The sequence below is a fragment of the Microcaecilia unicolor genome, chromosome 3 (assembly GCF_901765095.1).
Source record: "Microcaecilia unicolor chromosome 3, aMicUni1.1, whole genome shotgun sequence".
Lineage (NCBI taxonomy): Eukaryota > Metazoa > Chordata > Amphibia > Gymnophiona > Siphonopidae > Microcaecilia > Microcaecilia unicolor.
This window is the reverse complement of record NC_044033.1, coordinates 190,198,354-190,222,144: the sequence shown is the minus strand read 5'-3', so window position 1 is coordinate 190,222,144 and position 23,791 is coordinate 190,198,354. Positions and strand designations below refer to the sequence as shown.

At 44.2% G+C, this 23,791-nt stretch overlaps 1 protein-coding gene across 1 annotated transcript in view; it reads right to left on the bottom strand.

Annotated features, from left to right (window-relative positions):
* The window catches only part of ADCY6 (adenylate cyclase 6), a 209,560-nt gene extending 190,999 nt beyond the window's left edge, over nucleotides 1-18,561 (bottom strand). Inside the window, exons 1-3 of the mRNA XM_030196836.1 lie at nucleotides 18,490-18,561; nucleotides 13,386-13,559; nucleotides 10,951-11,824 (exon numbers count right to left, since the gene is read on the bottom strand). Coding sequence (XP_030052696.1) covers nucleotides 10,951-11,823 — 873 coding nt within the window. The 5' untranslated portion in view covers nucleotide 11,824; nucleotides 13,386-13,559; nucleotides 18,490-18,561. The remainder of the gene's footprint in view (nucleotides 1-10,950; nucleotides 11,825-13,385; nucleotides 13,560-18,489) is intronic.
* Between the last annotated feature and the right edge of the window lie 5,230 nt (nucleotides 18,562-23,791).

Genomic DNA, 23,791 nt, shown 5'->3' with positions numbered 1-23,791 from the left:
TGGGGGCCTGGGAATCTAAGTGGCAGAAGAAACTCAAACCTTAACCAATGCAAAGTGATGCACACAGGGGAAACAAAATATTAACTTTAGGTACACCGTGCTGGGTTCCACGATAAGAGCTGCCAACCAAGAAATGATCTTGGGAGTCATCACAGACAACAGACTGAACAATCCACAGCAGTGGTCAAAATAGGATGTTAGGGATTATTTGAAAAAGAACGACAATGCTTACAGCATTAGAATGTCTCTGTACAGATCCCTGGTGCAACAGTACCTTTAGTTTTATGTGCATTTCTGGTTTTCCCATCACAAAATGAGATATAGAAGTAGGAAAAGTTCAGAGAAAGAGGGCACAGATGATAAAAGGGGAAGAATACCTCCTTCCTTAAGAAAAAGGATATTAGGGCTCTTCAGGCTGGAGAAGAGACAACATTGGGGTAGAACAGCAAGTAAAGAATACAGTATATAAGAACATAAGAATAGCCATACTGGGTCAGACCAATGGTCCATCTAGCCCAGTATCCTGCTTCCAACAGTGGCCAATCCAGGTCACAAGTACCTGGTGGAAACCCAATTAGTAGCACCATTCTATGTTACCAATCCCAGGGCAAGCAGTGGCTTCCCCCATGTCCATCTCAATAACAGACTATGGACTTTTCCTCCAGAAACTTGTCCAAATCTTTTTTAAACCCTGATATGCTAACTGCTGTTACCACTTCCTCCAGCAATGAGTTCCACAGCTTAAATATTCCTTGAGAGAAAAAAATATGTCCTCCTATTTGTTTTGAAAGTATTTCCAAGTAATTTCATTAAGTGCCCACCTGGTCTTTGTACTTTTTGAAAGAATGAGTAGTTACTCTTTCAAACGGTACTAAGGGTAGAGACACTCCTAAAACCAACAGGTGATAGACTTCATACAAATATGAGAAAATAGTCAAAACAGACACCGTCCCTCGATCAAGCTGTGAAGTTTGTTGCTGAAGGACATGGTCAAAATATTTAACAAACTTGGCTTTAGAGCAATTCCTGGAAGAAAAGTCTAAAAATCACTATTAGCTAAGTAGATTTGGGAAAAAAAACACTGCTTGTCCCCGACTCTGAGTATGAAGGACAATCTACTCTTTGGGTTCCTTCTGGATACTTGTCACTTGGATTGGACACCAAAGAGGATGCTGGGCTCAAGAGACAATTGATCCAACCCAGAACAGTATAGTACACTATGTCCATCCTCAGACTGGCAGGTAAATGGATCACATCTGATATCCTTTTAAGGGCCTCATTTGGTTTTAGACATCATGGAGCAGATAAGCACTGTATAAAAGCAAGAAGATGGTGATAGTGTGGTAGGGGAGTCCAGTTAAAAAAGGTGATGTTCACCAGGGCTTCTAGGGGGAGCAGAACAGGAGACTTTCTGTGAAACCAAAACATGAACACCAAATCCTGCAACAAGTAATATGCAACCCATCTAGTATACTGCTGGGAGGGAGCAACACAAAGCAATGGGACAAACACAGTGCTCTGGAACAGTGTGGGAAAGTATGCTGACAACCTAACAAGTACTTAAGGCTATGCCAGTGGTTCCCAAACCTGATCCTGGAGGCACCCCAGCCAGTCAGGTTTTCAGGATACCACAATGAATATTCATGAGAGAGAGTTGAATGCACTGCCTCCACTGCATGCAAATCTCTCTCATGAATATTTATTGTGGATATCCTGAAATCCTGACTGGCTGGGGTGCCTCCAGGATCAGGTTTGGGAACCACTGGGCTATGCAAAGAAATCCTGCATGTGCTGTGGAGGGATCACCTCTTCGTCCGGTATAGAAACCAGGTCAGGATGTGTGCAAACAGCACAGAGGCCACATTACCAGTCTCTCCACTGAGAAAAGCTCCTGCACTAGCAACCATTACATTATGAGACCAGCTGTAGACTCCAGTTCCCCTCATCTCATTCCATGACACTCAATTCCCCTCTATCAATATTTCTATTTCTGCTGCCACAGAGACAGCATTCACAGCCCCTAAGAGGTGGAGGAGGTAGTCCCAGCGACTCTAATGAGACATTTAGAGGCTCATTTTCAAAGCAAATAGATTTACAAAGTTAATATGGAACTTTGTAAGTCTATGTGCTTTGAAAATGAGCCCCCTAGTTAGCAGAATTGGGGTTCATGATTGTAGGGCTCTTAAAGGAGCTCCAATGCATGCCACAGGGAAATAAAATCCCCAGGTTATTACATACCAAGGTGCATAGCACTAGATCCCAGTTCCAGTTACATCAGAGCCACATGCAGAGAAGGAGAAAGAGGAAAACTACCAGTTACATTAAAAAAATATATATTATATATATACAGAAATATATATATATATATATATATATATATATATATATATATATATATATATATATATAAACAAACATACACAAAATATATCAATTTATTCTCATGCTCCATTCCACCTCTTTTGTACATTGGGATAAGTGTAGAGCTTCACCTTCTGCAGTCCACTTCCTTCCTTTGATTCATAGCAGTGCAAAGGTACCAATGTAAAGCTGATAGCCTCCTCCACCAGGAAAATCTCAAACCCTAAGTACAGCATATTAAAAAGAAAATAAAATACAGCACTCCCAATGGATTTCCATCCTCCTGTCTTCAGAGACTAATTGTATTCTCTCAGGCCAGGCTTCTTTCCCTCCCACAGCAGAGGCTACAGACCAAGCAAAGGGATGGAATAAACCATACCTCTCATTTGATCAGTCCATTCCCCTCAAAATATAAATAAAAAAAAATAAAAATATGCTCTCTAGGAGGAGCTCTGAGGCAGCCCTGCACCTCTCTCAGCCCAACTCTGGCTATTTTTAGTTTGTACACTAAACTGCTCCATCTGTTTAGGAGAAACAAAAACCTCATTTTAGGCCTGAGGCATGTTTGGCAGCATTTTCCTCAAGAGCAAAGGACAACCTGATCCCAGCAATCAGGAGCTGGCTTCCAACTGAGGATCTTTCATAACTATAGGAGAACCCTCCACTGCCCCCCTCCCCTATGAAACTATCCTCACAATCTAGTCAGGGCAAGGAATGAAACCCCAAGAACCTACTGCCAGGCAGGGATCCCTATTAATTACCTACCCTCCCGGCCCTTTCAGCTTCCAACTCATGTCGAACTGGTACCTCTACTGTTCACCACTATGAGTCAATTATACAGTGATGCTAGGGAGTATAAGAAGGTATTTCCCTCTGTTTTTATATCCCCTTCCCAGTTTTTGATGCCAGTCTTTAGCCAAAGGGCTACAAGCTACAACTCCCTTCAGAAAATGTGTTAAATATGGACCCTAACTCTGGCCTCTTAGTGGCAGCCAACGTAAACTTGCCATTGAGCGTTTAGGATGTTTCAACAAACATGGTCCCCGGTGTGGGACAGGCCTCCTTCCAGGGCTCAGTTATTTACACAAGTACGGGAATGGGGTAGGGTGAGCAACTTAGGATGGGTTGGGTAGGTGTTGTCATTTCTTTTTGGATTGTTAGATCACTCTGAAGAAATCACACTGGTAATATAGAAGCCTACTGCACAGTTCGTCGGGGGCTTGTTTGGGTACTTTGTTTTCCTAAAATGACAAAAATACTACAAAATATTTTTGGATGCCACTGAACAGTTTATGGTCAAGAAATGTATGATTTTTGGTAATGTATATTATATTGTACTTCAGCTCCTTGTGACTCTGGGCAAGTCACTTAACCCTCCATTGCCCCAGGTACAAAATAACTACCTGTATATAATACGTAAACTGCATTGAATGTAGTTGCAAAAAAAAACCACACAAAGGTGGTATATCAAGTCATAGTAACATAGAAAGTTATCACAGATAAAGACCTGTACGGTCCATCCAGTCTGCCCAACAAGATCAACTCATTTTACTTGATATAGAAACATGACTGCAGATAAAGGCCATATGACCCATCCAGTCTGCCCATCCTCTGTAACCCCTAATTCTTCCTGTTCCTAAGCGATCCCACATGCTTATCCCATGCCTTTTTAAATTCTGGAACAGTCCTAGACTCCATCACCTCCACCGGGAGCCCATTCCACGGCTCCACCACCACCCTTTCTGTGAAATAGTACTTTCTAGGTTACTCCTAAGCCTATTCCCTCTTAACTTTGTCATATGCCCCCTCATTCCAGAGCTCTCCTTCATTTGAAAAAGGCTCTCTTCCTGTATATAAATGCCCTTGAGATATTTAAACGTTTCTATCATGTCTCCTCTCTTCCAGCGTATACATGTTGAGGTTCATAAACCTGTCCCTATAATTTTTGCATTCAAGACCGCTTACTAATTTCGTAGCCGCCCTCTGGACCGACTCCATCCTGTTTATATCTTTCCGTAGGTGCGGTCTCCAGAACTGCACGCAGTACTCCAAATGGGGCCTCACTAGAGGCTTATACAACGGCACTATCACCATCTTTTTCCTGCTGGTCATGCCTCTCTTTATGCACCCAAGCATCCTTCTGGCTTTGACCGTTGCTTTTTCTACCTGTTTGGAAGTTTTAAGGTCATCAGACAGACACAAACACCCCCAAGTCCCGCTCTTCCTTCGTACACTGAAGCATTTCACCCCCTATACTATACTGTTCCCTCGGATTTTTGCGACCCAAGTGCATGATCCTGCATTTTTTGGGATTAAACCTTAGTTGCCAAATATCGGTCCATTCCTCCAGCTTCGCTAGGTCCTTCCTCATGTCATTCACGCCCTCCAGGGTGTCCACCCTGTTAAAAGAGTTTAGTATCATCCGCAAAGAGACAAACCTTACCAGACAGCCCTTCCGCAATATCGCTCACAAAGACATTAAAAAGAGCCCCGATCCCTGCGGTACTCCACTGATGACATCCTTTTCTTCAGATCAAGCTCCATTTACCACTACCCTCTGTCTCCTACCATTCAACCAATTTTTAACCAAATCAGTTCCTCTAGGTCCCATACTGAGGGCACTCAGTTTATCAGTCGCCTGTGTGGAACCGTGTCAAAGGCTTTGCTGAAATCCAAGTATACCACATCAAGCGCCCCTCCCACATCCAACTGTTTGGTCACCCAGTCGAAGAAGTGTGTCAGTCAGATTCGTCTGACACGACCTGCCACTAGTGAAGCCATGCTGCCTCGGGTCTCGCATTCCATTTAATTCAAGAAATCTCACAATCCTCCTCTTTAGAAGTGTTTCCATTAGCTTACTCACCACCGAGGTCAGACTGACAGGTCTGTAATTCCCAACCTCCTCCTTACTTCCACTCTTGTGCAAAAGAACCACATCCGCCCTTCTCCAGTCCACCGGGACCACTCCAATTTCTTAGGAAGCATTCAAGAGGTCCATCAGCGGAGCCGACAGAACTTCTCCGAGTTCCTTAAGCACCCTCGGGTGTATTCCATCAAGCCCCATCGCTCTACTTGTAGTTTGGCAAGCTCCTCAAGAACACAGTCCTCCGTAAACAAGTCTTGGTCTACCATATATCCATCCCCTTTAGCCTTTGTTTTCTGCAGCCCTACCCCTGGTCTTTCATTCGTGAACACAGAGCTAAAATAATTGTTAAAAGCTCAGCTTTATCCTTATCTTCCACATATTTCTCTCCCTCAGCTTTGAGCCTCACAATGCTATTATGGCACTTCCTCTTGTCACTTACATATCTGAAAAAAGTCTTATCCCCCAATTTTACCGTATTAGCTATCTTTTCCTACATTTGCCGCTTTGCTTTCCTGATAGCTTTTCCAGCTTCTCTTCGCTTATTTAGGTATTCTCTCCTGTCTTCATCTTTCTGAATCTTCTTTTAACATGCAAAGGCTAGCCTCCTTATCCTTATCTTTTCAGCTAGTACATTCGAGTACCAGAGAGGCTTTCTTTTCCTCTTACTTTTATGTAATTTTCTAACAAAGGTTTGTTGCTTTTAATATAGCTCCTTTCAGTCTTGTCCATTACTGTTCTACATCCTTCAGATGTTCCCATCCCGCTAACTGTTCCTTGAGAAATTCCCCCATCTTGGCAAAGTTAGTTCCTTTGAAATCCAGGACCTTCAATCTCGAATGAGCCCTCTTTCCTGTTTTAATATTGAAACACACCATACGATGATCACTAGATGCCAAATGGTCTGCCACCTTAACGTCAGAAACGTACTCTCCATTCCTAAGCACCAGGTCCAGAACAGCTCCATCCCGCGATGGTTCCATTACCCACTGCTGGAACAATTCTTCCTATAGGGAATCTAAGATCTCTTTGCTTCTAGATGACCCCGCAGCTGGGGCACCCCAATCCACATCCGGCATATTGAAGTCACCTATCAGTAGTACTTCCCCTTTCCTAGCTATCTTGCGGATGTCTTCAATTAAGTCCATGTCCATTTCCTCCGACTGTGAGGGTGGTCTGTATATCACTCTGATATAGATACATTTTCTTTTCCCTCTTTCCAGTTTAACCCACAGTGCTTCTTCCATACCCCATACGTCCTGCAGTTCTGCCACTTGGATATCATTCTTAGCATATAATGCCACACCTCCACCCTTTTTTCCTACTCTGTCCTTCCTGAATAGATTATAGCCAAGTATAGCAACATCCCAGTCATGGTTCTCCGTGAACTACATCTCCGTGACTGCCACTAAATCCAAGTCCGCTTCCATCATTGTAGCCTCTAGATCTAGAAGTTTGTTTCCCATACTACAGGCATTGGTATACAAGGCTCTCCAGATTTTACTCTTTTTATTCTCTTCTAAAGAGGCATTCGATGTCCTACCTTCCTTGGGGTTAATTATGGCTTCGTGGCCTTTTATACCCATCCCCATCAATTTTAGTTTAAAGCCCTCTTTAGTACTTTAGTCAGCCTGATGCTGAAGACACTCCTTCCCTTCCTTGACACATGGACACCATCACCGCTCAGTACCTCTTGGAAAATTATCCCATGGTCTACGAAACCAAAGCACTCTCGTTGGCACCAACCACACAGCCACGCATTTATCTCCAAGATGCGAGCTTCTCTCATTCGACCTTTACCTTCAACAGGTAGGATCGACGAGAACACTGCCTGTGCACCTAGATGCTTCACCCTCTGACCCAAAGCCACGAAGACTCGTATGATATGTTCAGTAGGATATTTAGCTGTATCATTTGTGCCAACATGGATGAGTAGCATAGGAGCATGATCTGTAGGCTTGATGAGTCTAGGCAATCTTTCCACAATATCGCGAATCTTGGCACAAGGCAGACAGCACACTGGTACGATACTTTATATGTATACCAGAGTTTAATTTGTCCTTGCCATTCTCAGGGCACAGACCATAAAGGTTTATCCAGCACTCTTCTTGTATTAAAAGTTCTGAAGCTAACGTTGAAGCCCTTAAAATTTACACTCCAGCCCATCCCTACCTATTCAGTCACGATCAGGGCGTAGACCGTAGAAGTCCCTTTCCCCTTTAAGTAATGTTAATAAAGATTAAAAAAATTTAAAAACCTGCCATAGTTAATGGATTTACAATGGCTGTACAGAGAATTCAGGGAGCAGTTTAACCTACTACTGATTTTATCAAGGTACTTTATAGTACTGTCCCAGACTATTTTAAGGAGGATTTACATAAACATCAGCCAGTAAGAGCTTTAACATCTGTTTCAAACGTTATCACTTACTCCTTCACTAGGAGAACACCAACTGTCAGAGAGACAGTCACATGTATTTTCTATAGCAAAACCCTCATCGCAGAATAAGACAGAATATTAAAGGTCTGGATAATGCTATAAAAGAATCTCTTTTTAAGTCTGCCCAATACCTAATTCAAACTTCTAATAGCTATAATTGAGTATCTAAATTATTATAAAACTACTTTTTTTGATTAGTTATATTTGTGAACCTTGGATTGCAAAAACACCGAGGGAAGGAGCAGTGACTGATGCCAGTGCAGCTTTCCTGACCAACCCTGGAATTAAATTCAAGGTCTCTCTGCATGGTAATGCACAGCAATGGATGCCAGGCCTGCCCCAAACAAATTAATGATGAGTATCACACACAAATGCCCAGTTCCTGCAAGACATCACAGCTCCTTGCAGCTCACACCTCCACACCTTTCTCAAAACAGTCATAGAAAACATGTGAAGGAGACCACATCCTCATCGTTGAATAGTTCTTATGCTGGTTGAATAGAAACACATCACAACCTATGAATACACGGACAGTTGGCACCTCTTCACAAACACCTCAGGGAAAAGTATAAGATTTCATGCTTTCTATATTATCTAGACCTGCAGACTTTCCCTTTTTCACAACAGCTCTGGAGTTTTGTACTGACTGGGCTTTTATAGGAAGCAGGACAGGATTAACCCTTTGGTGGACCTACGGGTTTGTTTGTTTATTTAATATAAAATTATTTTTATTTGAAACCACAGAGAAAACTACAGAACTCCATCTTATGTCAATTTCAGCACAAAATAAACAATAAACTCCATTTCTATATCCATATTATCATGTAATGGTTTTCTTTGTTTTAAATCAAGCCACAGAACTATAAAAACTCCCATGTCCACCATAGCATGAGGTCTGGATCACACACGCAATTCCTTTGTTGCCTTAGCCTCTACGTTTAAATAAAGTCACATTAATATGGGGATTTGAAGTACCTCCACACTCCAGCAAGCATTCTCCCAGCCTCCAAAACTCACAACACCCCTTTGGCTGCTTCCTGCTCTATCAGATATTGCAAGTTTGCTTTGGAGACCGAGGATGCCAGCTGGCCAAAGGGGGCCTGAAGGCACTGGGGAGAGAAAAGTGACAATATGCAAAGACAGTTAATGATGACACCATCTTATATAGACCAAGTGACTCTGGGGGTGCACCGATGACACCATGTGGAGGAGTGGCCTAGTGGTTAGGGTGGTGGACTCTGGTCCTGGGGAACTGAGTTCGATTCCCACTTCAGGCACAGGCAGCTCCTTGTGACTCTGGGCAAGTCACTTAACCCTCCATTGCCCCAGGTACAAATAAGTACCTGTATACAATATGTAAGCCGCATTGAGCCTGCCATGAGTGGGAAAGCGCGGGGTACAAATGTAATAAAAAATAAAATAAAAAAATATACAGGCTGACATAGCAGCTATGACCGATAACATGATCTGTTTTCTGTATGGGGACAGGTAGGGCCAGATCAAGGTATATCTGACATTGAGACTCCTGTCTATGCTTTAATCCTCCACACACATACTGGGGCCCGCCACCCTGCAAAAGCTCAATGGACCATCAAAGGAAAGAGGTGGCACGCCATATTTGAAAAGAAAAAATTCTATATAGTTATGACAAAGTCATCAATCCGTTAGACTCTTTTGGAAATATCAAGGTTTCCTCCAAAGAGGTATCCTTTTTCTTCATCCCAGGGGGAGGCAGGATAAGGAAGCCTGCCAGATCAAAGCCCCTCTCCACCTGAGCAGTCTAATCATCATAGGAAATGTAGTCTAGAAGGGCTCCAACCCGGCAGGCAATTTTTATTTATGAGGCATCAGAGTGGTAAAGACGCTTGTGAATCCTAACTTGCAAAACACGCTAATTGCATACGAAATAATTTGCTACGCTGTCTTAACTTGGAGGATTCTGGTAGACCAGCCATTGCTCTCTCTTACCTCTTCATTTACAGTCACCTGTGTGGTATTTCCAAACTAGTGACAAAATACCGCTATTCCCCCTCCCCCACTCACCAAAGGAAACACCCCCAGACTAGGTAGCAAAAGAACTTTGCCACAGTCCCTCCTAGTACCCCTGCAAACAACTTTCTCCGCCTTCCTGGCCTTCCCCACCAGGGACCTTCTTCTTGTAGAAATGTTCCTCCACTCATTCCTACTGCTGCTCCCCTGGAGAACAGAGATTCAATCCCATCAAAGCCTCTGACCCTGATCAATCATCCCCAGCAGGCAGGCTGCAACTTGCAGGTCCTGGTACAGCCAAAGGTTAATCATTTCTCTAGAAGCCCATAAATCAAATAAGGCAGCAAGCTCTTGGTGGCGGCTCCTGGCACTTCTCAGGAGGACAACCTGGAGACGCCCACTGAGTGTTAGAAATAGATCCAGGAGCTGATGCCACAAAAGGTGACAGAATCCAAGATCTGGCTCCTACTGAACTCTCCAAAAACAGCATGCCAGACCCTCAAACTCCCACGGAAGGGCTCATACCGCTAACATTTCTCCCCATCAACGTATTCTGCATTAGCAGCGAGGTAGAAAAAGTGCAAAATATACAGCATTGGTCCAAGCAAAAATAGTCTAGGCTACTAACTTTATATAAGCACATGCTATGGAAAGGGCTGTTTGAAATGCAAATACATGTGAATAAAAGAGAAAGATTTCTTGGTGCTTTGCAGCTTTTCAGCACTGCACAGCTCTGAGTCGGGGCACAAAGGCCAAAGAGCCACATCTCCTGCTCCTGACACTGCACCCCTGGGCTTTCTCAGGCACAATCTTGCTTTGGTACTTGATCATGAAGCAACACTGGGTTAAGTCACTGCTATACAACATACTGTTAGGACCATTAGAGAGAGAACACAGATCTCTCACACTGTGATACACAAAAGAACATTGACACCCCTGCCAATAACCAACAGAGCATGAGGAGCACAGGAGAGGGGCGGGAGGGGGAAAACACTGTGTGGAGCCCTCTCCTTGCATCACTTCCTTTTCTAAAATTGGAGCTGTGCAGGAATCCAGCCTGCGTTTACTTCCTGATCCTGAGGAACCGGAGTTCTGTGCAGGCCACCCCCACATGGCAGCTGAAGTTGTCGGACCAGATGATTAGCAAGTCCCAGCAACACGCCCTAAGAATCAGGGAGCACAAGACAGCAAGAAGGACTCCTTCATACCCAAACAGAAAACTCAAGGGGTTGGGGAGCAGGAGGGAAGACCCGTTCACCAGTCTCTCCCAGTAACAGAAAAAGTCCCACCCATCCTACCTGCTTCCAGAGGAAGGAGTCATCCACGTTCATCCACCACGATATGATCAAGTGTAGTGTGGACAGCACGATCCCACTGAGCACTGCCGCCCTCATCCGGATGGGAAGCAAAGTATAGATTATGTAGATGAAGAAAACACTCCACCAGATGCCCTCCGAAGCGCTGCGGGGAGACACCATCCACACCCCCAGCACCTGCACCACAAACAGCACCGTGATCACCAAGTAGCTGACAATCCACATGTAGTCCTGGTGGAAGCCGTTGCGGTTGCACACCACCATGAGGGAGACAAAGAGCGCCATGGCGACAGCCAGCACCGAGACGTAGGGCACCTTCGGCTCCCCGTGAGCACAATGGAACACCAGCATCACCAGGCACACCAGGACCAGGACCCCCATCAACATGGTTAGGCTGCTCTGGTTCATCTGAAAGAAGTAGCGCTGGTACAGGCGCTCCAGCTTGGTCGACTGGAACTTCTTGGAGCGGAACACCTGCAGCAGCCTGGCCCAGCATTCGCTCAGCGACAGGTGATCGCCTTCTTCCAAACTGGCCCCTTCTGTCGAGCTAAGCATCTTAGCGTCTTTCAACTCCCCATCCTCAAATCCCAGGTCCACAGATTTTAGAGCCAAGTCCCCACAAGGGCCTGAGCTGTGGGCAAGCCCCTTTTTCCCATAATGATCCTCCTGCCAGGTGCAGTGCAGGCTGAAGTTGGTCCGGCTGTTCCTCTCCATCTCGGGATCTTGCAAGCAGCTCATGTAGCGAGGGCCACAGAGGGAAGTGCCCTTCCGCTTGCTCTTCTTCCCATTGCGCTCCCCCCACGCTGTCTTCCGCTCATCCACTTTAGGTACCAAGATGCCACTAAACCACGACATTCTACGAAACAGAAAGAACAAAGTTACCAGGACATGCACCCTGTCCCAAGCTGCTCCCCCTCCTCCCCCCCACAATCCTGGATTGACTGAAGTCTCCAGAAGTCCAATCATGAACCAGCAAAATCTTTCCTGGGTTATGACACAGCATTTCTACATGGCTGATCTTGGCAAAGCCAATGACCAAAAGATTCCAGCTCTCTGAAAAATGCACAGTACAGCCATCCTCAATCCAGTTTACTGCTCTTAAAACCACTCTAGGGCAGTCGTTTGCAACCAAGTCCTCGGGACACACCTAGCCAGTCAGGTTTTCAGGATATCCACAATCAATATGCATGAGATAGATTTACATAGAATGGAAGTAATGCATGGAAAATTATCTCATACATATTGATTGTAATCCGCAATAACTGAGCTCTCTTAATTTTTAGGGGTTACCCTATATAATCAAATATCTTCCAATTAAGTAACCACTCTGAATGATTATAAAGAACATATATTTATATTTTATTATGTGTATGTACCAATTTTTTCTAATACAAAATTTTTATTTCTTTTTAGCATATCCTGCTTCTTCTTCTAACACACGTCATTCATACTCATTCATGAATGAGTGGTATGAATTACTATTACTACTACTATTTAGCATTTCTATAGCGCTACAAGGCGTACGCAGCGCTGCACAAACAGAGAAGAAAGACAGTCCCTGCTCAAAGAGCTTACAATCTAATAGACAAAAAATAAAGTAAGCAAATCAAATCAATTAATGTGTACAGGAAGGAGGAGAGGAGGGTAGGTGGAGGCGAGTGGTTACAAGTGGTTACAAGTCAAAAGCAATGTTAAAGAGGTGGGCTTTCAGTCTAGATTTAAAGGTGGCCAAGGATGGGGCAAGACGTAGGGGCTCAGGAAGTTTATTCCAGGCGTAGGGTGCAGCGAGACAAAAGGAGCGAAGTCTGAAGTTGGCAGTAGTGGAGAAGGGAACAGATAAGAAGGATTTATCCATGGAGCGGAGTGCACGGGAAGGGGTGTAGGGAAGGACGAGTGTGGAGAGATACTGGGGGGCAGCAGAGTGAGTACATTTATAGGTTAGTAGACGTGTGTTAGAAGAAGCAGGATATGCTAAAAGAAAAAAAAAATTGTATTAGAAAGAATTGGTACATACACATAATAAAATATAAATATATGTTCTTTATAATCATTCAGAGTGGTTACTTAATTGGAAGATATTTGATACATATTGATTGTAGACATCCTGAAAACTTGACCAGATGAGTGTGTCCAGAGGACTGAGTTGAGAACCCCTACATCCCTGATCCCCATTTTCCTATTGTCACATCTTAAGAGGCCGCCAAGACTGCCCTCATGCTTCAAAGAAAAAAAAATACACCACTAAGGCGGTAGCACTGGTATCCACTCTCACATCCAGGAGGCAATTGCTGTCTTCTGGGAGAAGGGAAGATAGCTATAAGAGATCCCCCATTGCTGTGGTGGGGAGGAGGGCATGCAGTTCTGGGCTCAGTAACATCCCAATGCAGGCAAGACGCTTTGCGCAGTGCACTATTTACCTTGTCCGTCGGTGGGGAGACTTCCTCCCAAGGGCCCCTGGCTGGGTCGGTGAAACACGGCATTTATTCCTGCGTGTAGACAGGTGGGAGGAGACGTCTGCTTCTATGCTCAAGTTCTCCACGGCATCAAGGGGAGCTATCTCGGCGAGACATGCCGTTGTCTCACTTGGGGACCTGGACGAAGATGACGAAAAAGTATAAAAGTCACCCAGACTCCAGAGGCAGAAAGGAAAAAAATCTAAGTAGGAAATCCTGAAGAAAAGAAAATTTTCACAGCACATGGTAAGACATCACCCACCGCTCCAGCACACTATATCAGGAGTAAGCAAATCTGTCCCTCGAATGCTACAAGTCAGTTTTAAATTCAGGAAATCCATCATAAACGTGAATTTGCATGCATAAATGCACTGCCACAGCTGTATGCAAACACATCTTTTACATAGTTGTTGCAGATATCCTGAAAACACCACAGGCCTGCAGCACCTGAAACCAGATTTGCCCACATGTGAACTCCAAAAGGTGGCTCCCCTTTGGGCACAACCCATGCGTTGAGACTAGCAGTAGCCATAAATCTTGCAAAACTGATATTATTATACCCAACAGTGTTATCCCCAGGACCTTTTAATTCGGCACACCACCCAATCGATTTTACTGACCACCTGGCTAACTTAACAGAAAATGTTATAATACTGCACAGTACTCCCCCATTCCCACCTGTCTACTCCTTCATGCCACCCAGCCTGGGAACACAGTGCCCAACGTATCAACTTATTAGATACGAGGGTCATTCCTGTCATGACAGGTGCACAAACTCACTGGACTGGAATTTCCTACGTGTAATAAAATAATACTGAATAAGTCTCCCTTCTACTCAGAGGGAAGGCGCTCCCTCACACAGGCAGGCTGCAGACTTTCAGCTTTTGAAAAAAAAAAAAAAAAAAAAAGATACAGGGGGGGGGTTAACTCTCTTCCTCAGGAGCCTAAACAGATCTGGTTCTCAAAATATTCACAATGACTAGGCCTAAGAGATATTTACTGTACAGGTAGTGCTTGTGTCTCTCTCAGGCCTAGAGATTGTGGCTATCCTGAGAACCAGGACCACAGCTGGTCACTCATGATACTGTGTGTCACTTATAAATGGGTCCGGTTTCCCATCAAACAGGTAGGTAACACAGGGCACTCTGGAAACCTAACTCCCTTGGGGCGGGAAAAGGGGGAAGTTAGGCACAGGATCTTCAGTGCTTAAGGGCATATGAAATGTGAAGTTGGCCTAGATCACAGAAAAGAATCTTTAAAGTGGCCAAGCCAATTTTTCAGACTATATTGATTGTAATCACCAAACAAGGCCTAATGCTATCTTTGTGCCTCACATGTTCAGCTCTCGATGCATACTTTTCAGCATTACTATTACTGGCAAAAAAAAAAACAGTATATTTTATTGGGGGGGGGGGGGGATGGAATAGAGAAAAAAAAAAAGAGGAGTAAAGGATTCATCGATGAGTGAGTCAAGCCTCCTGCCTCCATCTAAAAGTTTCACTGCCAGGCTTCCATGGATGTGTCATTGTACATTATGGATTATTTAGGAGCCTCGAGAGCAATTCTTTCAACCATCATTTTAACAAAGCACAAACGCATTTGTGTTAGTCATTATTAACATTCTAGTTACAGGTTTTCTATACATAATTTAGGAGTTTCCCCCCAATTAAACTGCCCTGATACAGGGGCAGAAGGTAATGAAGTTGTGGGTCTCTGTGCTGGAAGATGACAGCCGTGCATCTCCATGCTGGAGGATTATGCAGTCTGGGGCTCTCCATGTTACAAGAGAGCAGTCTTCATGCAGAAGAAACCTCTCTCCCCCCCCCCTCCTAAACTACCAAATCCAACTGGTCAAGGGCTCTCTCCCCAGTGTCCACGCCAGCCCTGATCATATTACACCTGCTGAAACCTAAACCACAAGACAGGGAAGAGGGAATTATTCCAACACAGGGAGAGGATCGCCTTTATTACCAGAGTTTGGTTTAAGAAAAAGCTGTAAGCACAGCTTCAAATGTTTCCTGAAAATCATTTCAACAACTCTGCCAAACGAAGGAAAATCTGCACAGATTGTTTCACATCTAGTCCTTCAGCACCACTGCAAGGGAAAAGGAGATGGAAACAGAAATATGAGGCAGATAAGAGTCAAATGGCCCATTCAGTCTGCCCATCCACAGCAATCACTATCCCCTCCTTTCCCTAAGAGATCCCACATGTCCATCACATACTTTCTTAAAATTCAGACACAGTCCTCATCTCCACCGGGAGATGATTCCACACATCCACCACCTTTTCCATGAAAAAGTATTTCCTTAGATTACTCCTGAGCCTATAACCTCTTAATTTCACCCTATGCCCTCTCATTCCAGAGTTTTCCTTCATTTGAAAGAGGCTCACCTAATGTACATTAATGCCACGGAGGTATTTAAACGCCCCTATCTTATCCCCTCTCTCCGTCTTTCTTACATATTGACAGCCTTACGAGAAAGTAAAAATCATACTCTAGTGAGGCTGTCATAAATGACTGGATGCTCCCTCTCTGCAGATGTTCAAGTCCCCTCCCATAAACTTGTCACCCTAAGCAGGGCCAGCCCAACCATTAGGCAGGACTAGGCAGCCACCTAAGGAGGTTGTAAAAAGCAGCTGAGGTCTAAGCAAACCAATAGATGCCGATGGCTGAACAAACTGAAAGAACTACTAGGGCATACTTTCACCTGCATTTTTAACAGAATTTTTGTGTGATCATGACTGTTACATAGTAACATAGTAGATGACGGCAGAAAAAGACCTGCATGGTCCATCCAGTCTGCCCAACAAGACAAACATATGTGTAAACCTTACCTTGATTTGTACCTGCCTTATTCAGGGCACAAGTCTGCGCAGCAGTACTTCCCGCCTCCCAACCACCAGTCCCGCCTCCCATCACCAGCTCTGGCACAGACCGTATAAGTCTGCCCTCCACTATCCTCGCCTCCCAACCACCAACCCCTCTTCCCCCCACCTGCTCCGCCACCCAATTTCGGCTAAGTTTCTGAGGATCCATTCCTTGAGTTACTTAGCAAAATCTTCAGGGGGGCCCCCACTGCCCACGCACAGACCTCCAAGAGCCTTCAGCATTCTGGCTTAACTATCGATATCCAGTGACCCTGTTTAATAATACATATCAGAAAGCAGGATGGGCAGCTTCTTTACTCCCCAGGCTGCTTCTCCTCCTCCACATATCTTACGATTCTTGCACAGATTTTCAGAGAAGCCGAGCCCTATCAAATCAGCAACATTTCTCAGTTTCCCCTAGCAAAACAGGGCCCTGCTGTACAAGGCTAAACTAAGAGAGAGAATGTCTATAGCTCACTGTGTACCTGCTCACACATGGATTCATCCCTCAGCTCTCTCTTCACTCTTTCTAGGGAGGCGCTGCATCTGCTTTGTGCTCCCACGCATGGATCATCTCCAGCTCAAGAACTGGGAGGATCCATCGTCATCACCATGACGTCACAAGCTGGTATTAGAGAACTTGCAGCAGCCCTAGCAGCAGGGCTGTTATAAGGCATCAAGCCCATGGGAGCACCACACCACCCTTTTTGAATCAGTCTGTGTGTCTGCAAGCAGGCAACCTCCCCTTCTCCCCCCCCCCCCCAAAAAAAAAAGAGGAAGTGTTAAAAGCAACCCTTGCCCTGGGCACCATTTTATCCAACAACTTCCCCTCCAAAGTCCTGCAACCCCAGGCCACCATATCCAATTGCCTCAAGGGATAATGTCCCAAGCAATGCATGAGCACGCATGCAACATCCTGATTCCACTGCACAGTGCAGGAACAAATAAACCCCAGAAAAGACCGAAATGAATAACCCACAGATGGTATGAAACCTGGATGCAAGCTCACTTCCTCATTGCATGCAGTGCTAGGAGACAGACTGAGCCCAGTTCCCAATACCCTCCAAAAACACCTTGCCACAGTGAGATAAGTTCCCTACCTCCTCACACCACAGGGTCAAAGAACAGTGAGCGCTCTGTAAACCACTCCTTTCCCCCTAGCAGCATCCCAGAGAAGAAGAAATTCAGTCCACAGCATGCACCCTTCCTACCACAGGGTCAGACATCTCCTTGGTAAAAACTGCACCAAGCATCACCACCTTTAAAAGGCTAATGCTCCCCTCTAGCAGTGAGAGAATGTTGGTGGCACCAGACATAGTATTCCTCCCTGATCCTGCAAGTACTCTTCCTTCTTGATTAAGACAAGACAGAAATGATGTACCACGCTTGGGGTACAGTAGCTGCAGACAAGGCCAATCCTACCACTGACCAACTGTTTTCATTGTACAGGGCCCCGCTTTCCAGACCTTCCAGACTAATGCGAGTGAGGCCCCACGTGCCCTTCAGGCTGTCAAAAGGCATCAGAGAGGGATAGTCTCCAAAAGGAATAAACTAAGGGGATATGGAGGTAAACAAGGGTCAGAACACTGAACGGAGGGGGTGCAATGGAAGAAATGACAGAAAAATAAAAGAGAGGAAGGAGAGAACCAGTCAGGGGGTGAATATGCACCCCCTCCCCCCATCTGTATCCTCTATTTTAAAATCTAAATCTGCCCATGGGTCATGTTTGACATTTAGTTAAATTTCATATCCATGTACGGGCAGAATGGAAAAACACAACTGTGTGTCCTGTTCTGGATTTAGCAGGACAAAGGGTAATTTCGGGGGGGGGGGGGGGGGGGGGGGGGAGAGACAGCTACAGACTGTGCTGTCTAAAGGAATCACATCCCACACCTCCGCACGGAGGTGAAGTTGGAGGATATATGAACATGAACAGCCCCCGCCCCCCTCTCTCTCACTTGCATGAGATGGGTCGGGGGATGTTTGCGCCAGGGCAAACTTACCCACTTCCACGAGAGAGAGGGGGAGCAACATACCCAACCCCCACCCGGGGGGGGAGGCCAAACAAAAGCTAGATCGTGTGTCCAGACCCCATCGCAGGCTGGCGATTCGTACCGGAGGAGTCGGGAATGCATGGGAATGCCAGAGCCCCTGCCCTCCCCTACCGCTGATCGCCCCCGTCTCTGCTGCCACCAACCTGCCGCCCTCCTCCGTGAGCTCAATGGCTGGAGCTGGGGCCGGGTCCGATCTGGGCAGCGGCGGTGGGCGCTCTCTCTCTCTCTCTCTCTTCCTACCGCTCCGGTTCCTCCCTCCTCAGGCTGCGCAGCCTCTCCCCACTCTCGCTCGCTCGCCTGTTCCTGTTGAAATTCAGGGAAAACGCCCTCTACCCCGGATCCAGAAGGAAGGAGGGCCCTGAAAGGCGGAGTCCGCGCCCGGCCAGCACTGCCAGGGTTAATGCACCGTGAGGGAGGGGGGACGGGGGGTTGCACAGTTGGGTTTGGGTTTGTTTGACAGTGCAAGCGAGCCAATAAGGAGGCGGCTTCCCCTCCCCCTTTCTGCTAGGTGAGGCCCGGGACCGGGACGTTCGGTTTGACAGCGATCCAAAGTGGAAAGTTGGTGCAGCAGAGAGTCGGTGCTGGTGCCCCCCCTCCCCTTGCAAACTGATAACCAGGGAGCAAGTAGAGCCCTCGACACCTCTCCGATCCCAGAGCCAGGCTGCGGCCAAAGACACAGCAACCTTCACAACCCGTGCACTGCGCTGAAATGCACAGCCGCACATGTTAGACGAGCTTCCCGACTCTTGTGCGTGTATCAGCCCGGCAACATTCTTAACCAAACAGCTGGAGGCAGTCCTTACACAGCAAAAGCCTCAGCCGCTGTCATGTGTCTTGATTCTTTTTATGTTTATTATTGTCTTGGTTTCTAGGACCCCCGTGTGTGCCTCGGGCATATTCGAAACGGTCAGGTACTGCGAATACTCACGGGCAGATGATTGAATTCCAACTCAGATCTTCACCAAGACTTTAGTTCCCCTTCAGTTCTGTCGGGCTTCTGAACTCCAATGCTCTTTGTGTCCAGAAGAGGGCCTGCTATATGTAAACTTGGCAAATATCAATCACCGTATTTTGTTTGCATTTCTCTTTAAGGACATGCATTTGTATTAACTGGTATTTTTTTTTAGATTGTTTTTAAAGTAGGATTATGGATGGGCAGACTAGACAACTCATATATCTTGTATCTGTCATCATTTTAAAGGCAATCACTAAATAGCCCCAGTCTTATTGAATACAAAATATCTTTATTAAACACGTGTGCTTCAAAACCTGCTCACGTGTATTTAAAACCTTTATTCACAAACAATATTCTCTTATATCTTTCATGCTCATTCACACCTTATAGTACCTGCATAGAAAATCTATAACAAGGAGGATTTATATATACATGACTTTCTTGAATATCATTACACACTGTGTCAAAGTTCATGATATCTCGTCTCTCAAAGAGGCATCACAGAATTAGAAATAAGAAACCTTTGCATATGTCCATTCACTCTGCTCTTCCGGTTTCCGGTTTCACATGAAGTTTCATGAAAGTTCAAGACAAACCCCAACACACTTCTCTGGGGGTAAACAACTCCACTTGCAATAGATTTCAGGCACTACATTAGCGGGATGAGACTTTTCAATCTCATAACTGCTGTTACTCTAGTCCTTAAGCAAACACGTGTTTAATAAAGATATTTTGTATTCAATAAGACTGGGGCTATTTAGTGATTGACAATACGAGTGCTCCAGCAGCTCTATTGAGTCCCTAATTGTATAATATTATCATTTTAAAGGGTCATGGATTTGATATACTGTCTTTCTGTGGTACAATGGTTTGCATTTATTATATGCAGATACTCTGTAAAGGTGCACATTTTCAAAATGCTTAGGGGTCTGTTTACTAAGGCGCGTTAGGGTTTTCAACGCGCCTACAATTAGCACACGCATTACCCATATAGGTGCTTACATGGTTAATGTGTGTTAAAAACGCTAACGCGCCTATAATGTGGCTTAGTGAACAGGGCCCTTAAAATTTAATAGGTTGCTATGTAAGTCTAATTGCTTTGAAAATACACCTATTCTATGTCCCTAGTAGGCAATGGAGGGTTAAAGTGACTTGCCCAGAGTCACAAGGAGCCACAATGGGATTTCAACCCAGGTTCCCATGTTTTCAGCCCACTACGCCACTGTTCTAAAGGCTGTGTGTTTATGGCTTGCTCCTAATGACTTCTGTTTGATATCCCAGATATCCCATCACTATCAAATTTTCAGGACATGTCTAAGAGGGCATGTCACTTCTCATCCCTGGAATAAGCAGCATGGAATTTATCTACATTTTGGGATCCTGCTAAATACTTGTGACTTTGATTGACTAATGTTGAGACAGCATTTTGGACTTAATGGACCTTTGGTCTGACCCAGAGTTAATACAGAAAGCCTCACAGTACAGCTACACACCAATTGCTGAGCATGTGGCTTCCACTGCGAGATTAACAAGAAAATATTCTGTGGCAATGCTGTAAGCTGATGAGCTGCAAATTCAACATGTGCAGAACTTGTGCGCTAATCAGAGAGAGCCTGCCCAGCATAAATATTGCCATACTGAGACAGACCAAAAGTCCATTAAGCCCAGTATCCTGTTTCCAACAGTGGCCAATCCAGATCACAAATACCTGGCAAGATCCCAGAGCAGTAAAACAGGTTTTATGCAGCTTATCCTAGAAATAAGCAGTGGATTTTCTCAATTCCATCTTAATAATGGCTTATGAACTTCTAGGAATTATTCAAACCTTTTTTAAACCCTGCTAAGCTAACTGCTTTTACCACATTCTCTAGTAACGAATTCCAGAGTTTAATTACACATTGAGTGAAGAAATATTTTCTCTGATTTGTTTTAAATTTACTACTTTGTAGCTTTATTGCGTGCCCCCTAGTCCTAGTATTTTTGGAAAGAGTAAACAAGCGATTCACCTCTACCCGTTCCACTCCATTCATTATTTTACAGACCTCTATCGTATTTCTCTTCGGCCGTCTCTTCTTCAAGCTTCAACTTCACCATACGCATGTCTGAAGAAAGCTAAAGTACATCTGTTCAAGAACCAGAATGTTGTTCTATGCATAAATATCAACCTTGCAAAAATGTGATGCCTCCCCTTCTGTCTGAAGAAGATGACAGTGGCAGCACTCATCTGCACACAGATATTAGCCTTACAAACATTTCTTCCACATAATATTTTTGCAAGGCTAATATTTAGATGTAAAAAGAACAGATGCAAATATTTGCTGCCACTTTTGTTTTTGTTTGGACCAGTGGCATCTCAAGAAAGAAATATTAGGGGTGGCAACAGGGAGGCAAGCTAGGTTGGGGGGGAGGTGGTAAGTGAAAGTGACCCTTCATAATTTCCCCTCTACAGCTTTACATAGTCATAAAAGACATTATGGTTATTATTTTTAAAGAGCTCTTCTAAAATGAACAATGGTATAGCTTGTATGGAAATACAGGAATCACAAATGATTTTCAAAAATAAGGAGGAAAAGACCTCATAACATGTGCTGTGTGCCTTAAGCTAAAGTACCATTTTATCTGCACTATCATAAGTATGACTATTATTATGGTTCTTTTTGACATGTGATTGTTTGGTAGACATTATTAAGGACAATTAAAGTTTTGTGTATCATTGAATCTACTAAACAAGATTTTTTTCTTGGGCGTTTTTTCTAGACCAATGATTACTTGTTGACCAATCACATTAAAAAGTGGCTGCACTTCACGTGAGCCGAAGCATTGTTGATCTTGATTGTTATGAGGTTTTTTTCTTTCTTATGTTTGAAAATTATTTGTGATTCCTGTATTTCCATACAAGATATACCATTGTTCATTTTAGATGAGCTCTGTTTTTTGCATGTTACAATTGATCCTTTGTTTTTCTTTGTTGTGAGACTTATTATTTTTAAAAGCTCTGTTCGTGTTTTGGATGTCTGAAAACTGGCATTTAAAAATCCATATTGCACCTTGGGCCATGTGTGGTTGTTTAATCTTCATAGTCTAAGGTTGGAGGATGGGGGAGATTGTAGAAATGTTGGATGAGAGCTGTTAATGGGAAGCTGTGTTTTCAACATTTAATAAAAAGATTCTTTAATAATAAAAATCAATATTGCATGGATGTCTACATTTTGATTTTATAAAGCCAGGATATGGATGTCTAAAACTGCAGCATACACATATGGCAAGAGGGCATGGTCTGGGTATGTTTTGGGTGGGGGGCCAAAATATGAACATCCAGCTGTGGAGGGATTAAGGCAAAATACTTCTTTAATCCCCCAGTAGCTGCTGGCTCCCTCCCTCGAATGTGAAACTGGCAATGGATACCGGGCTCTATGACAGCTTCAGGAACTGTGGAAGTTATTAGTACTAAAATCTGTTTTAAATTAACTTCTTAATCGGCTTCTATGAAGTGTTGAAGAGTATTCTAATGGTTAGTGCAGTGAGCTACAAACTAAAGGACCCAAGTTGAAATTCCAGTTCAGCTCTCTGTGCTTATTTATTTTATTATTGTGAGCCCTCCAGAAACAGAAAAATACCTACTGCACCTGAATGTAAGTTTCCAAGTTTATTTGTATTTGCTGTACTTCATAAAGTATTAACATCTACACTGTGTACAATGTTGTTAAAAGTACTCATAAATAAAAAAAAAAGAATGCCATTAATAATAATAACAATAAAAGAAAGAAATCCATAATTCTGTCAGTTCTGAAACCACAGGTCACGCACTTCCTTCATATTTTATTATATGGAGAATCAGTCAAAAGTTTTATCTAACAGATACCTGAAGGCTAGTGAAGCAGCGTACATTTCAGGTAGAGCAGGTATTTTTCTGTTCCTGGAGGGCTCACAATTTAAAAAAAAATAGCAAACAGCTGAAGTGGGATTTGGGCCAGGTTCCCCTAGTTTTCAAGCCACTACTCTAACCATTTGGCTACCCCTCTGTTCTGCATGAATAGCTGTGTGGCTGTTTTATAACAGTCCAATGCTGCCACACAGACATCCATGTTCCTTGTTTTCCCCATTCAAAATTCGGACAGCTCAGTTTATGAACTGGATGCTCATTGCTGGACATCACCAGCACACATACATCCATTTCTCATGTATTTTAGAACAAGCTGTATATCAGCAGATCCTGCTCTAAAATACATGATGAATGGACGTCCTTTCTAAAATGCTCTTCCACAGGTCCTCAAGCTAGATTCAGCCACCCAGAAAATTACCATTGTACCTGATTGCATTATTTCACAAATTATTCTGTACTAGTAAAAAAGGCCTGTTTCTGACACAAATGAAACGGGCGCTAGCAAGGTTTTCCTCGGAGTGTGTATGTTTGAGAGAGTGACTGTGTGTGAGAGAGAGTGAATGTGCGAGTGTGTGTGTGTGAGAGAGAGAGTGAGTCTGGGTGCGAG